The sequence below is a fragment of the Chiloscyllium punctatum genome, chromosome 32, assembly GCF_047496795.1.
Source record: "Chiloscyllium punctatum isolate Juve2018m chromosome 32, sChiPun1.3, whole genome shotgun sequence".
NCBI lineage: Eukaryota > Metazoa > Chordata > Chondrichthyes > Orectolobiformes > Hemiscylliidae > Chiloscyllium > Chiloscyllium punctatum.
In genome coordinates, this window is record NC_092770.1 from 62,363,614 (window position 1) to 62,387,559 (window position 23,946).

General features: G+C 44.7%; 1 protein-coding gene across 3 annotated transcripts in view; it reads left to right on the forward strand.

Moving 5' to 3' along the window:
* Positions 1-23,946, forward strand: part of svopl (SVOP-like) — a 152,116-nt gene that overhangs the window by 17,401 nt on the left and 110,769 nt on the right. Inside the window, exon 1 of one of the 3 annotated variants that reach the window (XM_072552498.1) lies at positions 18,490-18,566. The exons of the other annotated variants lie outside the window; for them this stretch is intronic. Coding sequence (XP_072408599.1) covers positions 18,515-18,566 — 52 coding nt within the window. The 5' untranslated portion in view covers positions 18,490-18,514. Of the gene's footprint in view, positions 1-18,489; positions 18,567-23,946 lie in introns of those variants that run through there. 3 annotated transcript variants of the gene reach the window in all.

Consider the following 23,946-nt stretch of genomic DNA (forward strand, 5'->3'; position numbering starts at 1 on the left):
CCAAAACCAAATGGATCACAATGATTGTATGTACGTAAATTATCACAGTCAACCCAGTAACAAAGGTGGATTCATGTTCAATTCAACAATTGGTGAGTTGTGTTAAGAGGGTTGGGTAACATGGTTTGTTGCAAAAATTGACTTGTTGAAAGGATTTTGGCAAGATGATAACAAATAGGAACATGAGAAGGCTTTCATCCCCTCAAGCTGCTTGTGATCACAACTCATTTACCTCAGGCTTCATCTCCTTTCTTATGACCGCTCCTCGTGGCACACAGTTTCTAGATATTTCAAAAGACTATCTTCTTTAAATATTTTCAGTGATCAAGCAATTCTAAACATTCATTATCCTCTGAGAGAAAAAATTCTTTTGCGTCTCAGTTTTAAAATGAGTGTTCTCTTATTCTGTAATTATGTCCTCTGGTTCAAGATTAACATCTACCCTGTCAAGCTTTCTCAGAATCTTGTATGTTTCAATACGATCACCCCTCATTCTTATAAACTCCAGTGAGTGTGTGCCCAACCTGTATAGCCATCTTTAATCAGTCAACCTCTTCATTCCAGGAGTCAGCCTATCTTTTGAATATTTTGAACTGTTTCCAATGCCCATTTATCCTTTATTAGACATAGGCACCAAACTATATGCATTACTGCAAGTGTGTCCTCACCCAAACCCTTTAATTCCCTGGTTTTAAACTCCATTCCACCAGCAACAAAGGTCAAAATTTATTTTATCTCCTTAATTACTTGCTGCACCTCCAACTTATTTTTTGTTTTGTGAGCAAGAACACACAGATTCCCCTGAATTGCACTTTTTGGTGTGAAGGGGCCGGTGTTGGACTGGGGTGGGCAAAGTTAAGATCACGCAATACCAGGTTATAGTCCAACAGGTTTATTTGGAAGCACTAGCTTTCAGAGCGCTGCTTCTTCATCAGGTAGCTGTGGAGCAGGACCATAAGACACAGAATTTATAGCAAAGGATTACAGTATCATGCAACTGAAATGAAATATTGAACAAATCTAGATTGCTGTTAAGTCTTTCATCTTTTAGAATGGGTTGCAGATTTTGGTTCATTAATATGTAAATTCCATGACTTCTTTTAAGTCACATTCTTGAGAAAAGATTTCATAAAAAAAAGGTGACACCTCAGCTCAGACAATGCATTAAAACAGCCATCCCCTATGACAAGCCCTACACACACATAGGATCTGTTCAGATGAGGGGGAATGCAATGGACACCTGGAGGTGCTGAAAGATGCCCTCATAAGAACAGGGTATGACGCTCAACTCATTGGTCACCAGTTTCGACATGCCATAGCGAGAAACTGTAATGACCTCCTCAGGAAACAGGATGCAACCAACAGGGTACCCTCCAATATCCAGTACTTCCCAAGAGTGGAGAAACTGCATCATATTCTTCACAGCCTGCAACACATTATCGATGAGGATGAGCACCTCACCAAGACCTTCCACATGCCTACACATCTCGCCTTTAAACAACCACTGCTGTGTTTGATTAAGCTTTTCTAAATGCCTCATTATTTCTTAATAATGGACACTAGCATTTTCTCAATGACATATGCTAGGCTTGCACATGTACAATTTCCTGCCTTCTGTCTCCCTCCATTCCTGGACAGGGTCGTTCCATTAGCACTTTTTTAAATCTGGTGGAACCCTCTTGGAATCCATTGCTTTCTAGAATATTCTCCCAATACTTTCCGTCTCTCTGCTGCAACTTCCTTTAGTACCCTTGGATGCAGGCTATCTGGTCTGCAGAGATGTTTACCTTTACTCTCATTAGTTTATCAAATGTTTTGTCTCATCAATGAGATTGATATAATAGCTTTCTCTCTTTAGCATCTTGCTGGAAAAGCACAGCATCTGAGGAGCAAGAGAATCGACGTTTTGGGCATAAGCTCTTCATCAGGAATGAGGCGTATGGGCCAGGGCTGACAGAAAAATGGGAGGGGGGTGGGACTGTGGGGAAGATCGCTGGGAGTGTGATAGATAGGTGAAGGTGGGGGTGGGGGGAAGGTGATAGGTCAGAGAGGAGGGTGGAGCGGATAGGTGGGAAGCAAGATGGACAGCTCAAGAGGGTGGTGCCAAGTTGGAGGCTTGGGACTCGGATAAGGGGGTGGAGGGGAAAATGAAGAAACTGGTGAAGTCCACATTCTTCCCTGCATCCCCCACCCTCCTTATCCCAGTCCCAAGCCTCTAACTCAGCACTGTAGACCTGTCTGTCTTCCTTCCCACCTATCCGCTCCAAGCTCCTCTTCATCCTGTCACCTTTCTCCCCACCCCCACCTTCATCTACCTATCACATTCCCAGATGCCTTCCCCACAGTCCCACCCCCCTCCCATTATATCCCTCAGCCTCCCTGGCCCACAAGCCTCATTCCCGGTGAAGAGTTTATGCCTGAAACATCGATTCTCCTGCTCCTCGGATGCTGCCTGACCTGCTGTGCGTTTTCAGCACCACACTCTCGACTCTGATCTCCAGCATCTGCAGTCCTCATCGTCTTTCTTTAGCATTTTGCCTATCTATTATCTTTGAGATGTTTATAGTGTCCTCCACTGTGAAGACTTTTGGAAAATAATGGTTTAAATAATCTGTCATTTCCCTGTTCCCAATTATTAATTTCCCAGTTAATGCCACACTCACTTTAGCTACTGTCTTTCTCTTTATAAATCGGAAGAAGCCCTTGCTGTTTGTTTTTTATATTTCTTGCCAATTTGCTCTCGTAATCAGTTTTCTCTCATTTTATTAACTTTTTTAGTCATCTGATTCCTGAAATAATTCCTAATCTTATAGCCTCTCACTTATTTTTGCTGGAGGTTTTGAGTGAATACTCTACCTTTCTTAACCATGAATGGTCCATTCTTCTCAGCCTTTTTAATGGGGATACATTTTTTGCTGAGCATCTGATCTGCCCATTCTTGACAATCCCTTTTTAACCTGCCTCCATTATTTCCTGATTTATAGTTTATCTCATGGTGAGGCAATTCTTCGGGGACCTGAAGATGACTCTTATCAGTGACTTCTTTCCATTGCCATTTCTTATTTTCACCCAAAGTAATTCCATGTCTCAATCTATAGCACCGATACCACTGTCAAACTGCACTGATATCTTCTTTATTATCAACACTACCCTGCCTCCTTCACTTTCGTCCTTTGTTTTTTGGAACGTTGAATATCTTTGAATGTTGAGCTCCCCGGTGCTGGTCATCCTGCAACCACGATTCTCTAATAGCTATAAAGGTTTATTTGTTTCTATTTGTGTTGTCAATTCATCTATCTTATTATCAACGCAGTGTGCATTGCTGCTCTCTTGTTTCTTCCTGAATTTTTAGATTGCTCTTCAATTGAACCCTTTCCCACATCAATTAGTTTGCAGTCTTATCTGCAAACCTAGTTAGGATTCACCAGGACACTAGTCCCAGCATGGCTCAAGTGAAACACATCCGAATGGAAGAGCTCTCTCTTTCCCCTGTACTGATACCAGTACCTTGTGCATTCAAACCCATTTCTCCCATAACAATATTTGAGTCAGACATTTGTCTTTCTCATCTTACTTACTCTCTGCTAATTTGCCTGCGATTCAGTTAGTAATGTGGAGATTATTACCTTTGGCTCTGCTTTTTGATTTAGCCCTGAGTTGCTTGTAATCCCCCAGCAGAATCTCTTTCACAATTCTACCAATTGTTGGAATGTGTGGACCACAGCAACTGGAGCCTTCCCCTCCCATTCCAAGTTCCTTTCCAGACCAAGAGTCCTTAACCTTGGCACCAGTATGTAAGCCCTTCCTGAAGAAGGGCTTATGCCCGAAACGTCGATTCTCCTCTTCCTTGGATGCTGCCTGACCTGCTGCGCATTTTCAGCTCTGATCTCCAGTATCTGCAGTCCTCACTTTCTCCACCAGTATGTAACACAGCCTTTGGAACTCTGTCTTTGCAGCAAAGAACAGTTCCTGTTCCCCTTACTACTCTGTTTTATTTCCTCACTTGAATGGCACTCAGTGATGTATTTGCTTCCCTCATCCTCCCTGGGCCCTCACCCCATATTCGGAGCAGAAGTCTCATACCTATCGGGCCAGGGGTCTGGCTGGAGCTAAATTCTGGATCGCAATACCTGACTCACTCACCATCATACCCTCCAGTTCCTAACTATGGACCTAACTTGATATAATTAAAATGTGATGAGACTGCCTTCTGAACCAGTGTCCATTTGCCTGTCCTGCTCCCTGATGTGTCACAGCCTCCATAGCTCTGACTCCAGTTCATTGACTGAGCTGAAGTTCCTCAAGCAGCCTGTACTTGCTGTAGATGTAATCACACCAGCAACCACTAACTCCATCATACTGCAGCTGCACACATTTCTACCCAACCATCTCTACTGTGTTTACTTATTTCATTTGGTTGCTAAACACTTTGAAATTCCAAACTGGACTTTTCATCTGTAATAGCATTTCTTGATTTAAAGCACTTGACCAATTGAAAACAACTTGACAAATTAAATACCTGTTCTCCTGCAATGTCATACTTCAGTTCTGACAGGGATCCCTTATGCCAGTTTTTATCTCCCATTGATGCTGTTGACCTTGTCATGCAGGTCAACTCTTCCACTCTCTCCACACTGGTACTGACTTGCTGCAAACTCCTCTCCAAATTATGCAATTAGTTGTGTTAAGGATGAGGTTTCTAAATTCTTAGAAGAGCAGAGTCTGATTAGAACAAGTCAACATGGATTTACTAAGGGGAGGTCATGCCTGACAAACCTGTTGGTATTCTTTGAAGAGGTGACAAGTAGGTTAGACCAGGGAAACCCGGTGGATGTGGTCTATCTAGACTTCCAAAAGGCCTTTGATAAGGTGCCACACGGGAGGCTGCTGAGCAAGGTGAGGGCCCATGGTGTTCGAGGTGAGCTACTGGGATGGATTGAGGATTGGCTGTCTGACAGAAGGCAGAGAGTTGGGATAAAAGGTTCTTTTTCAGAATGGCAGTCGGTGACAAGCGGTGTCCCGCAGGGTTCAGTGTTGGGGCCACAGCTGTTTGCATTATATATTAATGATCTGGATGAAGGGACTGGGGGCATTCTAGCGAAGTTTGCCGATGATACGAAGATAGGTGGACAGGCAGGTAGTACTGAGGAAGTGGGGAGGCTGCAGAAGGATCTAGACAGTTTGGGAGAGTGGTCCAGGAAATGGCTGATGGAATTCAGCGTGAACAAATGCGAGGTCTTGCACTTTGGCAAAAAGAATAAAAGCACAGACTACTTTCTAAACGGTGAGAAAATTCGTAAAGCCAAAGTACAAAGGGATCTGGGAGTGCTAGTCGAGGATTCTCTAAAGGTCAACATGCAGGTTGAGTCTGTGATTAAGAAAGCGAATGCAATGTTGTCACTTATCTCAAGAGGGTTGGAATATAAAAACACCGTTGTGCTACTGAGACTTTATAAAGCTCTGGGTAGGCCCCATTTGGAGTACTGTGTCCAGTTTTGGTCCCCACACCTCAGGAAGGACATATTGGCACTAGAACGTGTCCAGCGGAGATTCACACGGATGATCCCTGGAATGGTAGGTCTAACATATGAGGAACGGCTGAGGATCCTGGGATTGTATTCATTGGAGTTTAGAAGATTAAGGGGATACTTAATAGAGACGTACAAGATAATACATGGCTTGGAAAGGGTGGATCCGTGGACACAGCCTTAGAATTAGAGGGGATAAATTCAGAACAGAAATGCGGAGACATTTCTTCAGCCAGAGAGTGGTGGGCCTGTGGAATTCATTGCCGCAGAGTGCAGTGGAGGCCGGGACGCTAAATGTCTTCAAGGCAGAGATTGATAGATTCTCGTTGTCTCGGTGAATTAAGGGCTACGGGGAGAATGCGGGTAAGTGGAGTTGAAGTGCCCAGCAGCCATGATTGAATGGCGGAGTGGACTCGATGGGCCGAATGGCCTTACTTCCACTCCTATGTCTAATGGTCTTATGGTCTTACATAAATGATTTCTTTCTTGTTAGCCAAACCTAGGGGGGTCATTTATAACACCTAAATGAATTGTTTTATCAATTTTATTGTTTTAACAGCCAATTTAGTCATAAAAAGAGATTGAATTTGCCAGTAAAAATGACTTATTTAGGCCACACTGTGGCTCCAGGCCAAGTAGATCTAGGGAAGTAAAATTATGGGCTACCTTGGATATGCCAATGCTAAATATTAAAAAAATGTTGCAATATATTGGCATGTGTAGTTTTATCAGAAACTTGATATAAATTTCAGCATTTTAGTGGCTCATGTGATCAATGTTAATTGTCGAAAATTATGCTAAACGATTTAAACTGTCTGTTGGTACTGCAAAGTTGGTGTAGGTGCAATGTTATCACAGAAGGATAAGTATTGAACAGCCAGTCAGCCCATTTTCTTTTCAACCTAATTTTATGTCAACAGAAATATTCAGCTATGGAATAAAAACTTTGAGCTTAACATTGGCTCTGCAATATTTTAAAATATGCATATCTAACAACTATACAAAGAATGTTGTTTGTATGGATCATAATCCTCTGATCTCTCTAGAAAGATTCTATAACAACAACCAATGCCACAGCCATGAAATTTGATAATCATTTTTACTGCATGAATAGGCAATTCTGCAGTGGATGCTTTATAAAGACCAAATCTGGAAGAAAATGAATGTTGTGGTCAAAATACACTTATGTAGAAAATAACTTTATGGAAAGTCCATGTGTAATTAATGTGAATATTGTTGCTGGTCAAAGTGAAAGCTCGACAATTATTATGTAGGAATAAGAGGAAACTTAATATAACATTGAAAACATCTCTTACAGTTATCTCTTTCAGTTTTTTCCCAATGGGTACATATAATGAAACTTCACAGTATTATTATTGCTGCTGTTATTATGATTTGGAAACTTGGGTTCTAATGAGAAAATGACCATGTGTGTAGCTTGAATTTTCATTTGGATTTCCATATTGTGTTGACTCAAAAGGAGAAGTCTTCTTTTCATTTTAGAGTCCTGTGGGTGGTGGCAGGGTTTCTGTAATTGTTTACAAACATTTCAATGAAAAGTCATAGTGTGGCGCTGGAAAAGCACAGCAGTTTAGGCAGTATCTGAGGAGCAGGAGAATCAACGTTTTGGGCATAGCCCTTTATCAGGCATGGGAAAGGGGGATGAGAGATAAATGGGGGGAGGGCTAGGGTGAGGCTAGGGGGAAGGTAGACGGGAAGATGATAGGCGGAGGTAATTGTGATAGGTCAGTGTCAGAGAATTGAGCCCAATGGATCAGAGATCACACACAAGGATTTTGGTGAAATTGACAAGTGGTTTATTACACAAAGTGATATTGAGGAAGAGAAATTAACCAGGCTGACACAGAACTGATAGACGGCCAAATGCTCTTCCCCAAACAGAAATGTTGGCATATTTTTAGAAGGGTACAACACAAAAGTGGTCATTGTAAAGCAATTACAGTACAATAGTGAAAAATGTAAAAAGATTAAAACAAGAATGAACAGAATGGAAATTAATCAAGAGTCTGGCAGTAGCAATTCCTTTGTAATGACACAGAAGATTCCAGCCATCTCCGTGAGTGGGTGAGAATGTTTGCAAGAGGATTCTTCATATTTTTTCCGGTCCACGTGAATATGTGCAAGTGTCCCTTCTCCTGGCATCCAGGTGTGTCCATTGTGTTCCTCCTGCGAGCGTAGTTTTCCGGAGCCTCTTGGTCTGCCTGTTGGTTTATGCGTTGTTGGTTTCAATGGGAAACAAGCCTGCCCTTGGGGTGTTCAGACTGCTGTGCTAATCAGGCTGGGAGCTGATTGTGAAAAGCTACTTTAGGGAGTGTATTCTCTGGTCTAGGAAGGGGCTTGGCCATGTCTGGTTTTATATGTTAGCCTGTTTGGTCAAGACTGGAGCACTCTGGGTAGTTTCTGTATATGTTGGCAGGCTTGGTTTCTGTGTTTTGCAGGCCAGCTTCTGTATTGCCATGCTGTGGGTAAGCAGGGTGTCAGATCGTTTTCCTGCAGTCAGTGGGGAGGCTGGTGCTGATGGGTCTGAAGGAAGATGGGCAGATAGGACAGGTCAAGAGGACGGTGCTGAGTTGGAGGACTGGATCTGGGATGAGATGGGGGAGAAGGGAGATTTGGAAACTGGTGAAGTGGATGTGGATACTGTGTGGTTGTAGAGTCCTGAGGCAGACGATGAGGCTTTCTTCCTCCAGTTGGCGGATGGTTTTGATTTGGTGGTGGAGGAATCCCAGGATTTGCATGTCCTTGAGGGAGTGGGAGGGGGAATTGAAGTGATTGTACAGGGTGGTGGGGTTGTTTGGTGCATGTGTCCCAGAGATGTTCCCTGAACCACCCTGTGAGTCAGAGTTCTGTCTCCCCGAAGTAGAGGAGACCACATCAAGAGCAATGGATGCAGTAGATGAGGTGGGTGTGAAATCTAATCAAGAAAACCTTGAGGTGAATAGTTCAGTGTTTTAGCAACCCAGGGTAGAAGATAAGATACAAAAAAAATGGCTTATTGCTTAGCAAGAAGGCTTGCTTCTGATTCTGGCAAACAAAGGTAGAAACAGTTTCCTCTTCGAGAAAGAACAATCCAGAAGGTTAGTGAATGTACACATTTCTCTCAAATAAAAGCAGCATTATAGTTTAAACGTATCAAGAACAATCAGGGCAGGAGCAAAGAATTTCCAAATGGTTTAACATAATAACGAAAGCGTTCCAGAAAGAGAAGCCTGTGAAAGAGATGTTCAGGGAAACCATGTTAAAAAATAAGTGAGTTGTGTTGGCAATTCAATAGTCTCATGAAAAGACATGAACAAAAGAAGTGAGCACTGAGTAAATGCAGAGATTTATTTTAAAGGAACCAAATTTTGCATGCCAGTGGAAGAACATAGAACAGTACAGTATAGGCCCTTTGGCTCTCAATGTTGCACCGAAGTTTTATCCTACTCAAAGATCAAACTATCCATCATACTCTCATTTTACTATTATCTATGTGCCGATCCAAAAGTCACTTAAGTGTCCCTAATGTATCTCTTGGCAGTGCATTCCACGCACCCATCACTCTGTGTAAAGAACATATTTCTGATATCTCCCCTCAATCTTCCTCCAATCCCCTTAAAATTATGTCCCCTTGTGATAGCCATTTCTACCCTGGGAAAAAGTCTCCGGCTAACCACTCTACCTATGCCTCTCATCATCTTGTACACCTCTACCAAGTCACCTCTCATCCTTCTTTGCTCCAATGAGAAAAGTCCTAACTCCCTCAACCTTTCTTCATAAGACATGCCCTCCAGTCCAGGCAGCATCCTGGTAAATCTCCTCTGCACCCTCTAAAAAGCTTCCACATCTTTCCTATAAATGAGATGACCAGAACTGAACACAATATCCCAAGTGTGGTCTAACCAGGGCTTTATAGAGCCACAGCATAACCTCGTGGCTCTTAAACTTAATTCCTCTGCTCATGAAAGCCAACACGCCATATGCCTTCTTAACAACCCTATCAACATGGTTGGCAACTTTGAGGGATCTATGGATGTGGACCCCATAGGTGTGGATCCTTCTGTTCCTCCACACTGCCAAGAATCCTGCCTTAACCCTGTATTCTGCATTCAAATTCAACCTTCCAAAATGAATCACTTCACAGTTTTCCAGGTTGAAGGCATCTGTCACTTCTCAGCCCAGCTCTGCATCCTGTCAATGTCCTGCTGCAACCTACATCAGCCTCGACACTATCCACAACTCCACCAACCTTTGTGTCATCAGCAAACTTACTATCCCATTCTTCCATTTCCTCATCTAAGTCATTTATAAAAATCACAAACAGCAAAGGTCCCAGAACAGATCCCTGCGAAACACCACTGGTCACCAAGCTACAGGCTGAATACTTTCCACCTCCTTTCCACCCTCTGGTCTTCTATGGGCCAGCCAATTCTGTATCCAGACAGCCAGGTTTCCCTGTATCCCTTGCCTCCTTACTTTCTGAATGAGCCTACCATTGGGAACCTTATAAAACACCTTTCTAAAATCCACATCCATATACACCCTCCCAACCCTTCCTTGCCTATCCAGCACTTGCAGCAAGTGCTCCCTAAACAACCTCCATATTTCTGTTGCGCATTTCCCTGAGAACACCTGTTCCCTATTTATGCTCCACAGTTCCTGCCTAATAGTATTGTAATCCCCCCCCTCCCTAATTAAATACTTTCCCACATTGTCTGCTCCTATTCCCCTCCACGGTAATAATAAAGGTTAGAGAGTTGTGATCACTATCTCTGAAATGCTCTCCCATTTTGAGATCTGACACCTGATCTGGTTCGTTGCCAAGCACCAAATCTAATATAACCTCCCCTCTAGTCGACCTATCGAAATAGAGTTGGGGATCCTTTCTGGACACACCTGACAAACTCTGCTCTGCGCAAACTACTTGCACTAAGGAAGTTCCAATCAATATTCGGAAAGTCAAAGTCACCCATGATAACAACCCTGTGACTTCTGCACCTTTCCAAAATCTGCCTCCCAATCTGATCCTTCGTGTCTCTGTTGCTATTGGCAAGTCTAAAGAAAACTCCCAATAAAGTGACTGCTCCTTTCCTGTTTCTGACTTCCACTCATACTGACTCTGTAGACAAACCCTCCTGGACAACCTCCCTTTCTGGAGCTGTGATACTATTCCTGATTAGCAATGCCACTCTCCCTCCTCTTTTACCTCCCTCCCTATTCGTTTGAAACATCTAAACTCCGGAACATTCAACAACCATTCCTGTCCCTGTGATATCCGAGTCTCTGTAATGGCCACAACATCATAGCTCCATGTACTGATCCATGCTCTAAGTTCATCACTGTTATCCTGACACTTCTTGCATTAAAATAGACACACTTTAACCCATCACACTGACTGCAACTTTGATCTATCAACTGTCTATCCTTCCTCACAGATTCTCTACACACTGTATCTGCCTTTTCACCAGCTACCCCATCCTCTGCTCCGTAGATCTGGCTCCCATTCCCCTGTCAAACTAGTTTAAATCCTCCTGAAGAGCTCTAGCAAACCTCCCGCCCAGGATTGGTGCCCCTCCAGTTCAGGTGCAACCCATCCTCCATGTACAGGTCCCACCTTCCCCAAAAGGTATCCTAATGATCCATATGTCTGAAGCCCTCCCTCCTACACCAGCCCTGCAGCCACATGTTCAGCTGCACTCTCTCTCTGTTCCTCGCCTCACTAGCATGTACCAATCCTAAGATTACTACGCTGCTCATCTTGCCTTTTAGCTTCCAACCTAACTCCCTATATTCACTTTTCAGGTCCTTGTCCCTTTTCCTAGCTAAGTCTTTGGTACCCGATGTGTATCATGATTTCTGGCTGCTCACCCTCCTTCTCTATCACCCCCTCAGCCTCTTGAATGATCTGAAGTCCCTTGAGGTCCAGTTTCCTAACACAGTCTGTGAAAAGCTGGAGTTGGGTGCACTTCTTGTGGGTGAAGTCAGTAGGGACACCAGTGGTGACCCTTATCTCCCACATCCTGCAAGAGGAGCATGCAACTGCCCTAGCTTCCATGCCCTCTGCTCTAAATTGTCAAAATAGATTTAAAAATCCTCACCTTACTCACCCTCCACCCAGAGTCTTTGTGTTTTGGTTAGAGGAGAGAGACGAGTGGGAGACACTGCATGTGTAGTGCTTTGGGTCAGGCCACTGCCTGAATATATTAGTTCCGCTCGTGTTCAGCATTCACTCTGTTGATTCACGAGGTGAGTATTTAGTTTTCAAATTTACCTTCCTGGCTCGTGCTGTCTCAACTCTCCTTGTTTTGAACACCTCCGCCCACCACCCCCCACCCTCCCCCCCCCTCCTCCTCCTCCACACACACACATACACACACACATTAAATCTCCCTTCTTCTTTGACCTAAGGCGATCAACCCTAGCTTCTTGAGACTCCACACATTACAATTTCCTCAACACTCATGCCTTCTCTTCTTTGCATCTTTTGCCAGACCTCTACATCTTTTCAAATGTATGTTGTTTGAAATTGTTAATCACACTCCAACTGAGGCCCAACTCCTGGTGTATACAAGGTTCAGCATCACTTACTTTGTGTTAAATCCTCTCTCTGTATTTCTGAGACTCACTAGTGTGTACACCATGCAATGTAATGCTGAGTGATGTTTTTATAATTGCTCTCTCTTGTTTCCTGTAACTTGCTGTTATTTTGGAGTTGAGATCTGTCAAGGGATTCATTACAACCTGTTTATTTGATTGTGTAAGGTCAGGAGGATGATTAATACACTTCACCGCCATATTGCGGTCCTACTCCTCACTGATTCAGTCACAATACAATCATTTGAAGTGCAGCATAGGCCGAACCAATAACGTTATTGGTTTGAGCCGAAGAATATCGGGCACGTATTTTATACTCATTCTTGGCACATTGCCATCAATGTCAAAGCCAAAATTTAATACCCACCCCTTCACATTGTGGTTGGAACTAAGAGAGAGAAAAAAATAAATATTTCTTCTGATATAGGGTCAAACAATGTAAACACTAAATTATACATAAGTCATGTCTTCACCTCTGCCATGAAAATGCTAGAGAGAACTGTTTCCTCACAGTCATACAATCTTGCATTGCTTCACAATGATTTAAACTCTGATTTGCATATTCACAGTAACCCTTCGCACTACATCCCCCTCAAAGTCTCTGATCATACCCATTATATCTTATAATCTACATCTTCTTATGATGCACCCAGTTTCTCTTGTGAGGGCAGGAGTGAAGCTTCTGTTAACCCCATGCCACGATATTTACTCACCTGCATGGTCTTCAAATCTGACATCTGCTGTTTTGAACACGCAAGGCTTTTGGCCATCAAATGCTATGACAACTTCAGGATCATTGAGATGTAGGACATATTCTAATCTCCTTTAAATCATGAGCCACCCTCTTTTCCCCCTCCCCCCACCCCCATCTTTATCGCTACTTAATCAGTTCTTACTGCTATGCTGTGTGGCAATGGACAAGATAAACAATCCCTCCTCATTTCTCCTGGCCCTGCCTGTACCAGCTGACACAGTTGACCACAGCACCCTCCCGTAAAGCCTCTCCAGTCATCTGGCTGCACGGGCCTGCACTTATCCATTCTTCCTTATCGTGCTGTAGCCAGGGTGTTACTTGCAATGATTTCTACTCAGCATAACTCCTGAACTTTCACCAAGCACCTGTCCTTGGCCCCCTTCTATTTCTCATCTACGTTGTTCAAAAGATTAGATCCCCTACAATATGGAAACAGGCCCTTCTGCCCAGCAAGTCCACACCACCCCTGTGAACAGTAACCCACCCAGACCCATTCCCCTACCCTATATTACCCCTGACTAATGCACCTAACACTGTGGACAATTTAACATGGCCAATTCATCTAACCTGCAAATCTTTGGACTGTGGGAGGAAACTGGAGCACCCAGGGGAAACTCACGCAGACACTGGGAGATGTGCAAACTCCACAGAAACAGTTGCCCGAGGCAGAAATCGAACCCAGGTTCCTGGTGCTGTGAGGCAATAGTGCTAACCACTGAGCCACCATTCTGTGGTTAGCACTGCTGTGGTGTTGGACCATGTGCGTCCACTGAAAGCAGGCAGCTCTACTTTGTCACCACCTCTATCGAATTCTCCATCATTGCTAAATAATCAGACAATGTCTTCAACATTCAGTGCTGGATGACCTGTTCCCACCTCGGAGAGCTTCAGCGTCACTGCCTCGCTGTGACCATTGTGTGCACAAAGGCCTTCGTCAAAAAGCTGCTCATGGATCCCTCACATTTACAGACCCTCCATTCAGTGGATCTAACATCCGACTAATGTTAACTATTGTACGGTCTGAATATTATCCAGTGACCTGCCTTGCTCCCCATTACTAGTCCATGAATCTGAGCACATTCTGACGATAACCTCTTTACAGCGTTCCCCTCCTGTTTTGCGTTAGTGTGGATGAAGGAAGCAGCCTTTCTTGCTCTGGTGGGTGAGGCTGACCCTGGTTTGATTCCATGGAGCCTACTGGGCCCTGGCTCATTCTAGCCTGCTGCCTACTGTGTGATCCATACAATCACAAGTTGAAAGGGGCAGCCAGTCAGTCCTGCCTGCAGTGTTCCATTGTTTGCATGTGGGCTTCGCTGCCTTTGGAAACTTGACAGATCTTCCCATGTTTGAAACATCAGCTCGAGTTGCAGCTGCCGTTTATGTGACTTCAAGGTTCACTATCTGCAATGTGGTCACTGCCTTTGCTACCTCCTCTTGTTGGTCTAGCAGATAGCCAATTCTACATGTGCAACAGTCCCTTGGAGATGTGTTGTGATGGTGGGTGTGTGCAGAAACCCAAATAATGCAGTGTTTTTAGATGGTTCTGCAACCTGTGAGCTTTCAAGCATTGCTGAATCGCTGGTCTGCCACTTACCTGCTCCCCTCAGCTGGTGGAGCTAAATGATCCTAGTCCTTGAAACTAGAGCTTCTGGTCTTCCCTTGGTAAGTAGTTCATCCAATGCTCTCACCACTACCATAATATCAATATCAACTCTGGTCTGTTACCATTCATTAACCTTCTTAATATACTTCTGTTTGTTCAATCTTACAGCACTGATGCACTTGTCTCTCTGATATTGTCAAAGTGGATCACTGTGATGTTGTTCTAGCTTGGTGAAGTAACCATTCCACCATCGTATTTTCTTTATTCATTTATAGATGTAGGCATCACTGGCTAGCCTGAATTTATTGGTCATCCCTAGTCACCCTTGACAAGGTGTGGGAGAGCTGTGTTCTTGAACTGCTCCAGTCCATTTGGTGTGGAGACATCCACAATGCTCTCAGGAAGGGAGCTCCAGGAATTTCACCTGTGACAGGGAAGGAACAGTGATATATTTCCAACTCAGGATGCAACTTATAGCTGTTGGTATTCTCATGTAGCAGCTTCCCTCCTCCTTCACAGAAGTGGTTATGGGTTTAGAAGGTGACTCTCTGAGAAGTTTTGGTGAATTTTTGCAATGCATCTTGTGGATAGTAGAGACGAGTAGCCAATATTCTATCGAATTCCTGACTTGTGCCTTGTCGATAGTGGCCAGTGTTTGGGGAGGTAGGAGGTTAGTTGCTTCCTGCAGGATTCCTGGCCTTTGAACTGCTCTTGTAGTCACAGTAATTAAATGACTAGTCCAGTTCAGTTTCTGATCATTGGCAACTCCTATGATGTTGATAGGAGTCTCCTATCGCTCTGTGCAGAATTCACCCTGTCTGATTGAAGCAATCCCGGCTAAATAACTAACTGAGAGCCTTACAATCTGTATGTAATAAAAAAGGCACATGTTCTCAGCCTTTACCATTAATCTTGCCCCTAGCCGATCACTGCTGGTCTCTAAGTACAATAGTTCTACTTTGTTTGTGTCATTGACTATAGTTGTGAGTAAGGCATGTTTCAAAATGGTAGAAGACATCTACATTGTGGAGTGCCAATGGTTATAATTGGTTTAAGGTTAATGAATTGAGCACCTCACTTATCTTTCCAAATCTGTACGGTCACATTCTGTCCTGCCTGGGTGAATAATTAAACCAATCATATTCGTGAGCAAGTAAATTGTGCCAAAGATACCAAAACAATGAATTCCTGTTGAGATGTGAACATAATGTTAGCTTGACCTGAGATAGGAAAGCGTGTGGGTGTGGTGCAGGGAGAGCGAGAGCTAATTTAGACAGGGAATAATGGAAGGAGAGCACTGGGCTGGAGCTGGATAATGGTGCCAGTTTAATTTATTGGCATGGAGTGTAATAGGCCCATAATAGGGTGTCAGTGGCAGTGTGTGTTACGGGTGCTGAGATTGCAATCATCTGATTTTCAATCACATGCACCCATTACCCTCCCTCACCAACTCCCCACCCCCAAACCATCCCACCTCCCACACACCCCAACACACTATATCCCATTCAATTCCCCACTCACAAGTACTCTGAACAACATCCAACTCCCCACCCTCTCATGCACACTGTACCCCACCTAACTCCCCAGCCTCTCACACGTACACTGTACCCTATCGAGCTCCCCACCCACACATGCACACTGTACCCCACCCAACTCCCCAGTCTCTCACACGCACACTGTACCCCATCTAACTCCCCCCCTCACACAAACTGTACTGTACCCATCCTATTCCCCACCCTCACACACACACTCTATACCCCACCCTCTCACTCTCTCTCACTCTCTCTCTCTCTGTCACACACACACATATACACACACCCAGTACCCCTCCAACTTCCCACCCCTTCACATTCACTCTGTACCCCATTTAACTTCCCACCCTCACACACACTGTACCCCTCCAACTCCCCACCCTCACACGCTGTAACCCATTCAAACCCCACCCTCACACACTACTGTACCCCATCCAACTCCCCATCCTCTCATGCACTCTGTATCCCATTCAACTCTCACCCTCGCAAACGCACTCTGGACACTATCCAACTCCCCACCCTCACATGCCCTCTGTACAACATCAAACTCCCCACCCTCTCAATCACTTTGTACCCCATCCAACTCCCTGGCACTGCTGCCTCACAACACCAGTGACCCAGGTTCGATTGCACACTCGGGTGACTGTCTGTGTGGATTTAGTACATTCTTCCTGTGTCTATATGGGTTTCCTCCCACAGTTAAAAGATGTGCAGGTTAGGTGAATTAGCTGTGCTAAATTGCCCATAGTGTTCGGGGATGTATACGTTAGATGCATTAGTCGGGGTAAACATAGGGGAATATATCTGGGTGGGTTACTCTACGGAGGGTCCATAAGGACTTGTTGAGCCAAATAGTCTGTATCCACCCTGTAGGGAACCTAATCCCCAGCCTCTCACGCACTCTGTACCCCATCCAACTCCCTATCCTCCCACGCTATACCCATTCAACTCCCCATCCTCATATACATCCCACCCTTTCCAACACTAAATCACTTCCAACTCTCCACCCTTGCTCACACGCTGTATGCCATCGAGCTCCCCACTCTCACGCTGAACTCCATCCAATGTCCCACCCTCATGAGCACGTTGTACCCCAACCAATTACCCACCCTCTCACACACACTCTGTATCCCATTCAACCACTCACCCTCTCTCACACACACTGTACCCCATTCAATCTCTCTCTCTGACACACACACACACACACACACACTCTCACTACCCCATTCAACCTCCCACCTTCACACACACGCACTGTACCCCATTCAACCTCCCACCCTCTCTCACACTGTACCCCATTCAACCTCTCTCACACACAAACACTGTACCCCATTCAATCTCTCTCTCTCTCACACGCACACACACAGTACCCCATCCATCCTCCCACCCTGTCTCACACATGCACTGTACCCCATTCAACATCCCACCCCCTCTCTCTCTCTCTCACACGCACAGTACCCCATTCAACCTCACACACACAGTACCCCATCCAACTCCCCACCCTCTCTCACACACACTGTACCCCACCCAACCTCCCACCCTCTCACACAAACACATTGTACCCCATCCAACCTCCCACCTTCTCTCTCTCTCTCACACACACAGACACACACACACAGACACACACACACAGTATCCCATCGAACCTCCCACCCTCTCTCACTCTCTCACACACACACTGTACCCCATTTAACTCCCCACCCTCTTTCACACACTCTGTGCCCCATTCAACCTCCCACCCACACACACACACACTCTCTCTCTCACGCATGTGTGCACGCGCACACACACACACTACCCCATCCTCACACACAAACTGTACCCCATCCTATTCCCCACCCTCACACACACACACACTGTACCCCATACAACTCCCCACCCTCTCACATGCACTCTGTACCCCATCCAACTCCCCACCCTCACACACACACTTTACCCCATCCAACTCCCCACTCTCACACACACACTTTACCCCATCCGACTCCCCACTCTCACACACACACTTTACCCCATCCGACTCCCCACTCTCACACGCTCTCTGTACAACATCAAGCTCCCCACCCTCTCAATCACTCTGTACCCCATCCAAATCCCCGGCACTGCTGCCTCACAACACCAGTGACCCAGATTTGATTCCACCCACGGGCGACTGTGTGGAGTTTGCACATTCTCCCCATGTCTTTGTGGGTTTCCTCCGGGTGCTCCAGTTTCCTCCCACAGTTAAAAGATGTGCAGGTTAGATGAATTAGCCGTGCTAAATTGCCCATAGTGTTCTGGGATGTATATGTTAGGTGCAGTAGTCGGGGTCTTGCTGACTACAACAGTCATTCCTTCTGCTCATAGTCTCCCTTTTTACAAATGTGAGACAGCCTTAAATTTCCACCTCAAATTCCCCTCTTTGGCTCCCGCTCTACAATAGGAACAGAGCTGCAGCCAGCCAGCCAGTCAGCTTTGTTTTGGGTGCTCACTCTCAGCTGACTCTTGAGTGACACAGAAGGGAATCATGGAGATGTCGAGGAAGCAATATCAGGAGTTCACCAACCAAAAGACTCGAGGTATTGTGAACGTGAAGTGAGATCACCAAGGATGCTCTCGCACCTTACACTGTGGGTCACGGGAATTGTGTAAAAGAGCATCGGGTGAGGGCAAGCCTGGCACTGTGCTGTGTTGGAACAAGGGAATGAGGGTTTATCAGGGAGATTCACCGGCAGCAGTAGAGACGATAGGTAAACCGAGCACCTACCTGTATCTTGTAAAAGAATAGACCGAGACAGTTAAACTTCATAGAGCAAGTATCACATCGGACAAGGCTTTGGAACCCCCGAGAGTGCTCTCACTCTGTTGCTGACGCTGTATTTATCTTTGTTTTGAAAGCAGTGCAGGTGCTGCAGGAAGCTAGAGGGCAGGTCGAGTTTGTTCTTGGAACCGCCTGACAAGGGCATAAAGGCATATTTCAAGGTTTGGAACATTTTGTAGGGATAGTTTAACTGCTCAGCTACCTCCGTTCCAGCAATGCAAAGCAACAATACTTTTCATACAGCAGGGCTCATCAAGGAGTTAGGATTTCTTGCCCTGTTTTGACTTAAATAAATCACATGCTCTCACTAGCTTACAATGAAGAAAATGTAGTTAATGTAAGTCAACGGCCCAGAAAGGAGCACAATTTGTTCAGAAGGTTGTACAAATTGGAAGAGGTCAACACTTGACACTCACTGACTCTTTCAGAAAGTTGTGTAATTATTACCTGCTGCCCTCTCCCCCTCCCCACCCCCCAACCACACCGCTCATTATTTTACCCATAGTCTGGAGCTGTGGTCTCCTGATGCTCGATTGTTCAGGTATTCCCCAGCCAGGGCCTCCCTCTCTTTGTAATTTCTCTTTATCCTGGAGGGTGACCAGCTTTCTCCCTTCACCTGCAGTGGGCGAGACCATGAGCCGAGAGGAGCAGGAAATCAGATTTGGCAGCCTCTGCAGTTGCTGTGACCTAATTTTCCAAGAATAATCCGTCTGTGGCGTTGGATGTGTAACAGTGTCTACTTTGTTTCCCTAAACAGTCCGCACCCTCCATGTTAGAACACTAATTAAAGCATCAAACACCATGATTTACTTCTTGTATTGCTCCCACAGACAATCTGTGGCCACTGTTCCATTCCTTTTGAAAAACATTTTTTTAAAAATTCCTCCCCTTCAAGGAATTCATTCACAGGTGGTGGGCACAGACTGTCACTTATTGCCCATCCCTTAATTGCCCCTTGGATGGTGGTGAGGCAGCCTTTTATAAGACTGCAGCATGTGTCGTGTTCAGCAGGAAGGAATTTAATCCAGCGACAGTAAGGAAACAAAAAAAAACAGTTGACCCCATGTGTGTGACTTGGAGTTGGCTGCCCGTTGTCTCTGTATGACGCAGGTTGAGAGTTTGGACATTGCTCTTTGAGAAACCTTGCCGAATTGCTCCAGTGCATTTTGTAGATGGCAGGCCCTGCATTACTGGAGGAAGAGAAGGAGGGTGAACATTCAGGCATCCTGTGTATTAAAGTTTTTATTATTTACAACTCCAACCATTAATGTTTTTGACTAGCAGTTGTTTTTCTTGTACACCTTTTTTTAACTTTCTGAAGCTCAGGGCTCCCCGGATGTAAAGTCACTTGCAATGGCAAACCTGCCCTCGCAATTAACAAAATGAACTGAATCCACGACAGCTTTCCAAGTTAGTGAAAGGGTGAGCTAATCCCTGGCCGTCAGCCCGCATCTTCACGGCTGAGTTCATTCCAACAATGGAGACAGGCCGGTTGGTGAAGGTCCTAGTTGACCTACTGCACGGGTCTGTTTGATTCATTGTCCAGCAGCAAATTGCATGCGTTGTTGCTGTTGTTTCTCAAGATTGAGGCACCCTGCACAAAAAGCAAGACTTACATTTCTATAGCATCTCTCCCAATGTCAGGGGGTTCCAAAACACTTCACAGTCAATCAAGAATGTTGAAGTCCAGTCATCGAAAGGGACTGAACTTGAGCAAAGACATTGGGCTCGTCAGCATCCGTCTTCCAGAGTTAACCTTCTACTATCTTTCAAAATTGTGTCCTGTATGCGTGCACACTTTCGATATAAAGTGTGCCTGGCTGCCATCTTGGTAGGATAGTTAGCGTGTATACATCTAATGACCACTAGCATGTAGATGAGCTGGATGACAATACTTGCCTGTGTGTGAGTTGAACCTGATGCTGCTGTTTTAGGAAGCTACACCTCTCTGAATACCTTCTCTTAATCTCAGACGGCTGTAAATTTGACCTCCCCTCCCACCGGGACCGCTTAAGGAACTCATGATCTACTTGAATGTCCATTGCTGACTTATTTTCCTGGCTGCTGCTAAATTTCAAAGTTAAAAGTCACACAACACCGGGTTATTGTCCAACAGGTTTAATTGAAAGCACTAGCTTTCAGAGCACTGCTCCTTCATCAGGTGGTTGTGAATTTACTGTCAGAGTTTTCTATATATGCTAACATTTGTACAGACTACTCAGAATTATTTGGTAGGCGCTGAATATTAAAAATACTTCTTGATACTATCCCAGGCATTGTAGAACATCTGGTTAATATAGTTCATGAAAGACGTCTATTTTGTCGAACAGAGAAATGGAGGAATGGAGGTACACAGTTTCTTGAAAGTGGCATCACAGGTAGACAGAAAGGAGGTGTTTGGTATGGTTGCCTTCATTGGTCAGAGCATTGAGTACAGAAGTTGGGACATCATGTTATGGCCATAGAAGACATTGGTAAGGCCACACTTGGTGTATTGCATACAGTTCTGGTCTCCTGCTATAGGAAGGATGTAAACTGGAAAGTGCGCAAAAAATATTTACCAGGAGCTAAATTAAAAAGCAGAATCAAAACAGTAATAATATCTGGATTACTATCTGAGCCACAAGCTAATTGGCACAGACTCAATATGATTAAGCAGGTAAATGCGTGGCTCAAAGATTAGTGTGAGAGAAATGGATTGGTATTCATGGGAAATTGGCATCAACATGGGGAAGAAGGGACATATTGCAATAGGATGGTCTTCAGCTGAACCATGCTGGGACCAGAGTCCAAGTGAATCGCATAACTAGGGCTGTAGACAGGGGTTTAAATTAAGTTGGGGGCGGGCAGGGGTGGGGGATGGGTTCAGTTATAGGGGAAATTAGAAAATCCAATTAAAAGAGGAGGTAAGAGTGCAGAACTCAGGAGAGGTTATTAAAATCTCCAGCACAGACACAAATTGGACAGTGTTGGGAAAAGGTTAGCAATCAAACTTCAAGCACACTGGACAAATGAATGCCAATGAGCAGAGGGATGGTTGATACAAGATTGTGAAGGTGTTATATCTGAATGCTCGCAGTATAAGGAACAAGGTAAATGAGCTTGTGGCGCACATCAAATTTTCGCAGGTATGACCTGGTGGGCATCATGGAGACATGGCTGCAAGGGGATCAGGATTGGGAGCTGAATATTCAAGACTATTCATCCTATGGAAAAGATAGGCAGGTGGGCAGAGGGGGTGTGGTTACCTTATCAGTAAGAAATGAAATTTAATCAATAGTCAGAAATGAAGTAGGGTCAGATGGTGAAGCATCTGTGAGTAGAATTAAGGATCTCCAAAGGTAAATTAAACCATAATTGGAGTTATGTACAGGCCTCCAAATGGTAGTCAGGAGCTGGGGTGCAAGACTAGAGGAGAGCAAATGATGTTCCCTTCTTTAAGAATGGGAGTCAGGACAACCCTAGTAATTATATGCCGGTGAGCCTTGCTTAGGTTTGGATAAGATGTTGGAAAGAGTTATAAGAGATAGGATTTATAATCATCTGGAAAGGAATAATTAGATTAGGGATAATCAACATGCTTTTGTGAGGGGTAGGTCATGCCTCACTAACCTTAATTGAGTTCTTCAAGAAGGTGAAAAAACAGGTGGATGACAGTAAACTGGTTGACGTTGTGTATTGATTTCAGTAAGGCATTTGATAAGGTTCCACATGGTAGTCTATTGCACAAAATACAAGAGTTTTGGGATTGAAGGTGATTTAGTGGTTTGGATCAGAAATTGGCTAGCTGGAAGAAGACAGAGGGTGGTGATTCATGGGAAATATTCATCCTGGAGTTCAGTTACTAGTGGTGTGCCGCAAGGATCTGTTTTGGGGCCACTGCTGTTTGTAATTTTTACAAATCATCTGGATGTGGGCAGAGAAGGATGGTTTAGTAAATTTGCGGATGACACGAAGGTAGGCAGAGTTGTGGATAGTGCCGAAGGATGTTATGGGTTAAAGAGGGACGTACAGACAAGATGCAGAACCGGGCTGAGAAGTGGCAAATGAAGTTTAATGCAGAAAAGTGTGAGGTAGTTCCCTTTGGAAGAAATATCAGGAATGCAGAGCACTGGGCTAATGGTAAAATTCTTGGCAGCATAGATAAACAGGGAGATCTCTATGTCCAGGTACATAAATCCCTGAAAGTTGCTGCCCAGGTTGATAGAGTTGTTAATAAGGCATATGGTGTGTTGGCATTTATTGGTAGGGAGGTTGAGTTTCAGAACCACAAAGTCATGCTTCAGCTGTGCAAGACACTGGTAACACCGCACCTGGAGTATTGCGTACAGTTCTGGTCACCGCATTATAGGAAGGATTTGGAAGCTTTGGAAAAGGTTCAGAGGAGATTTACTGGGATGTTGTCTGGTATGGAAGGAAGGTCTTATGAGGAAAGGCTGAGGGAACTGAGGCTGTTTTCATTGGAGAGAAGAAGGTTGAGAGGTGACTTAATCGAGATGTATAAGATAATCAGAGGGTTAGATTGGGTGGAAAGTGAGAGTCGTTTTCCTCAGATGGTGAAGGCTAACACGAGAGGATGTAGCTTTACATTGAGGGGTGGTAGATTTAGGACAGATATCAGGTGTGGTTTCTTTACTCAGAGATTAGTAGGGGTACGGAACGGCCTGCCTGCAACTATAGTGGACTTGCTGACATAAAGGGCATTGACATGGGCATTGGACATACATATGGATAATAATGGAACGGGTAGGTCAGGTGGTATCAGATTCATTGCACAGGTTGGCTCAACATCGAGGACTGAAGGGCCTGTACTGTTCTGTAATGTTCCATATTCTATGTTCTATCCACCAGAAGATAGAGATGTGTGGGAAAAACAAGGTTACAGTGATCATGGGAAATTTCAAAATGCAGGTGGACTGGGAAAATCAGGTTGGTAGTGGATTGCAAGAAAAGGAATTTGCGGAATGTCTACAAGATGGCTTTTTAGAGCAGATTGTGGTGGAGCCCACCAGGGAACAGGCAATACTGGAACTAATGTTGTGCATTGAAGCAGGCTTGATAAGGCAGCTTAAGGTGAAGGACCCCTTAGGAAGCAGGTTCATTAGAGCTGACAGGAAAGCAAGAGTAAGTTCTTTGCC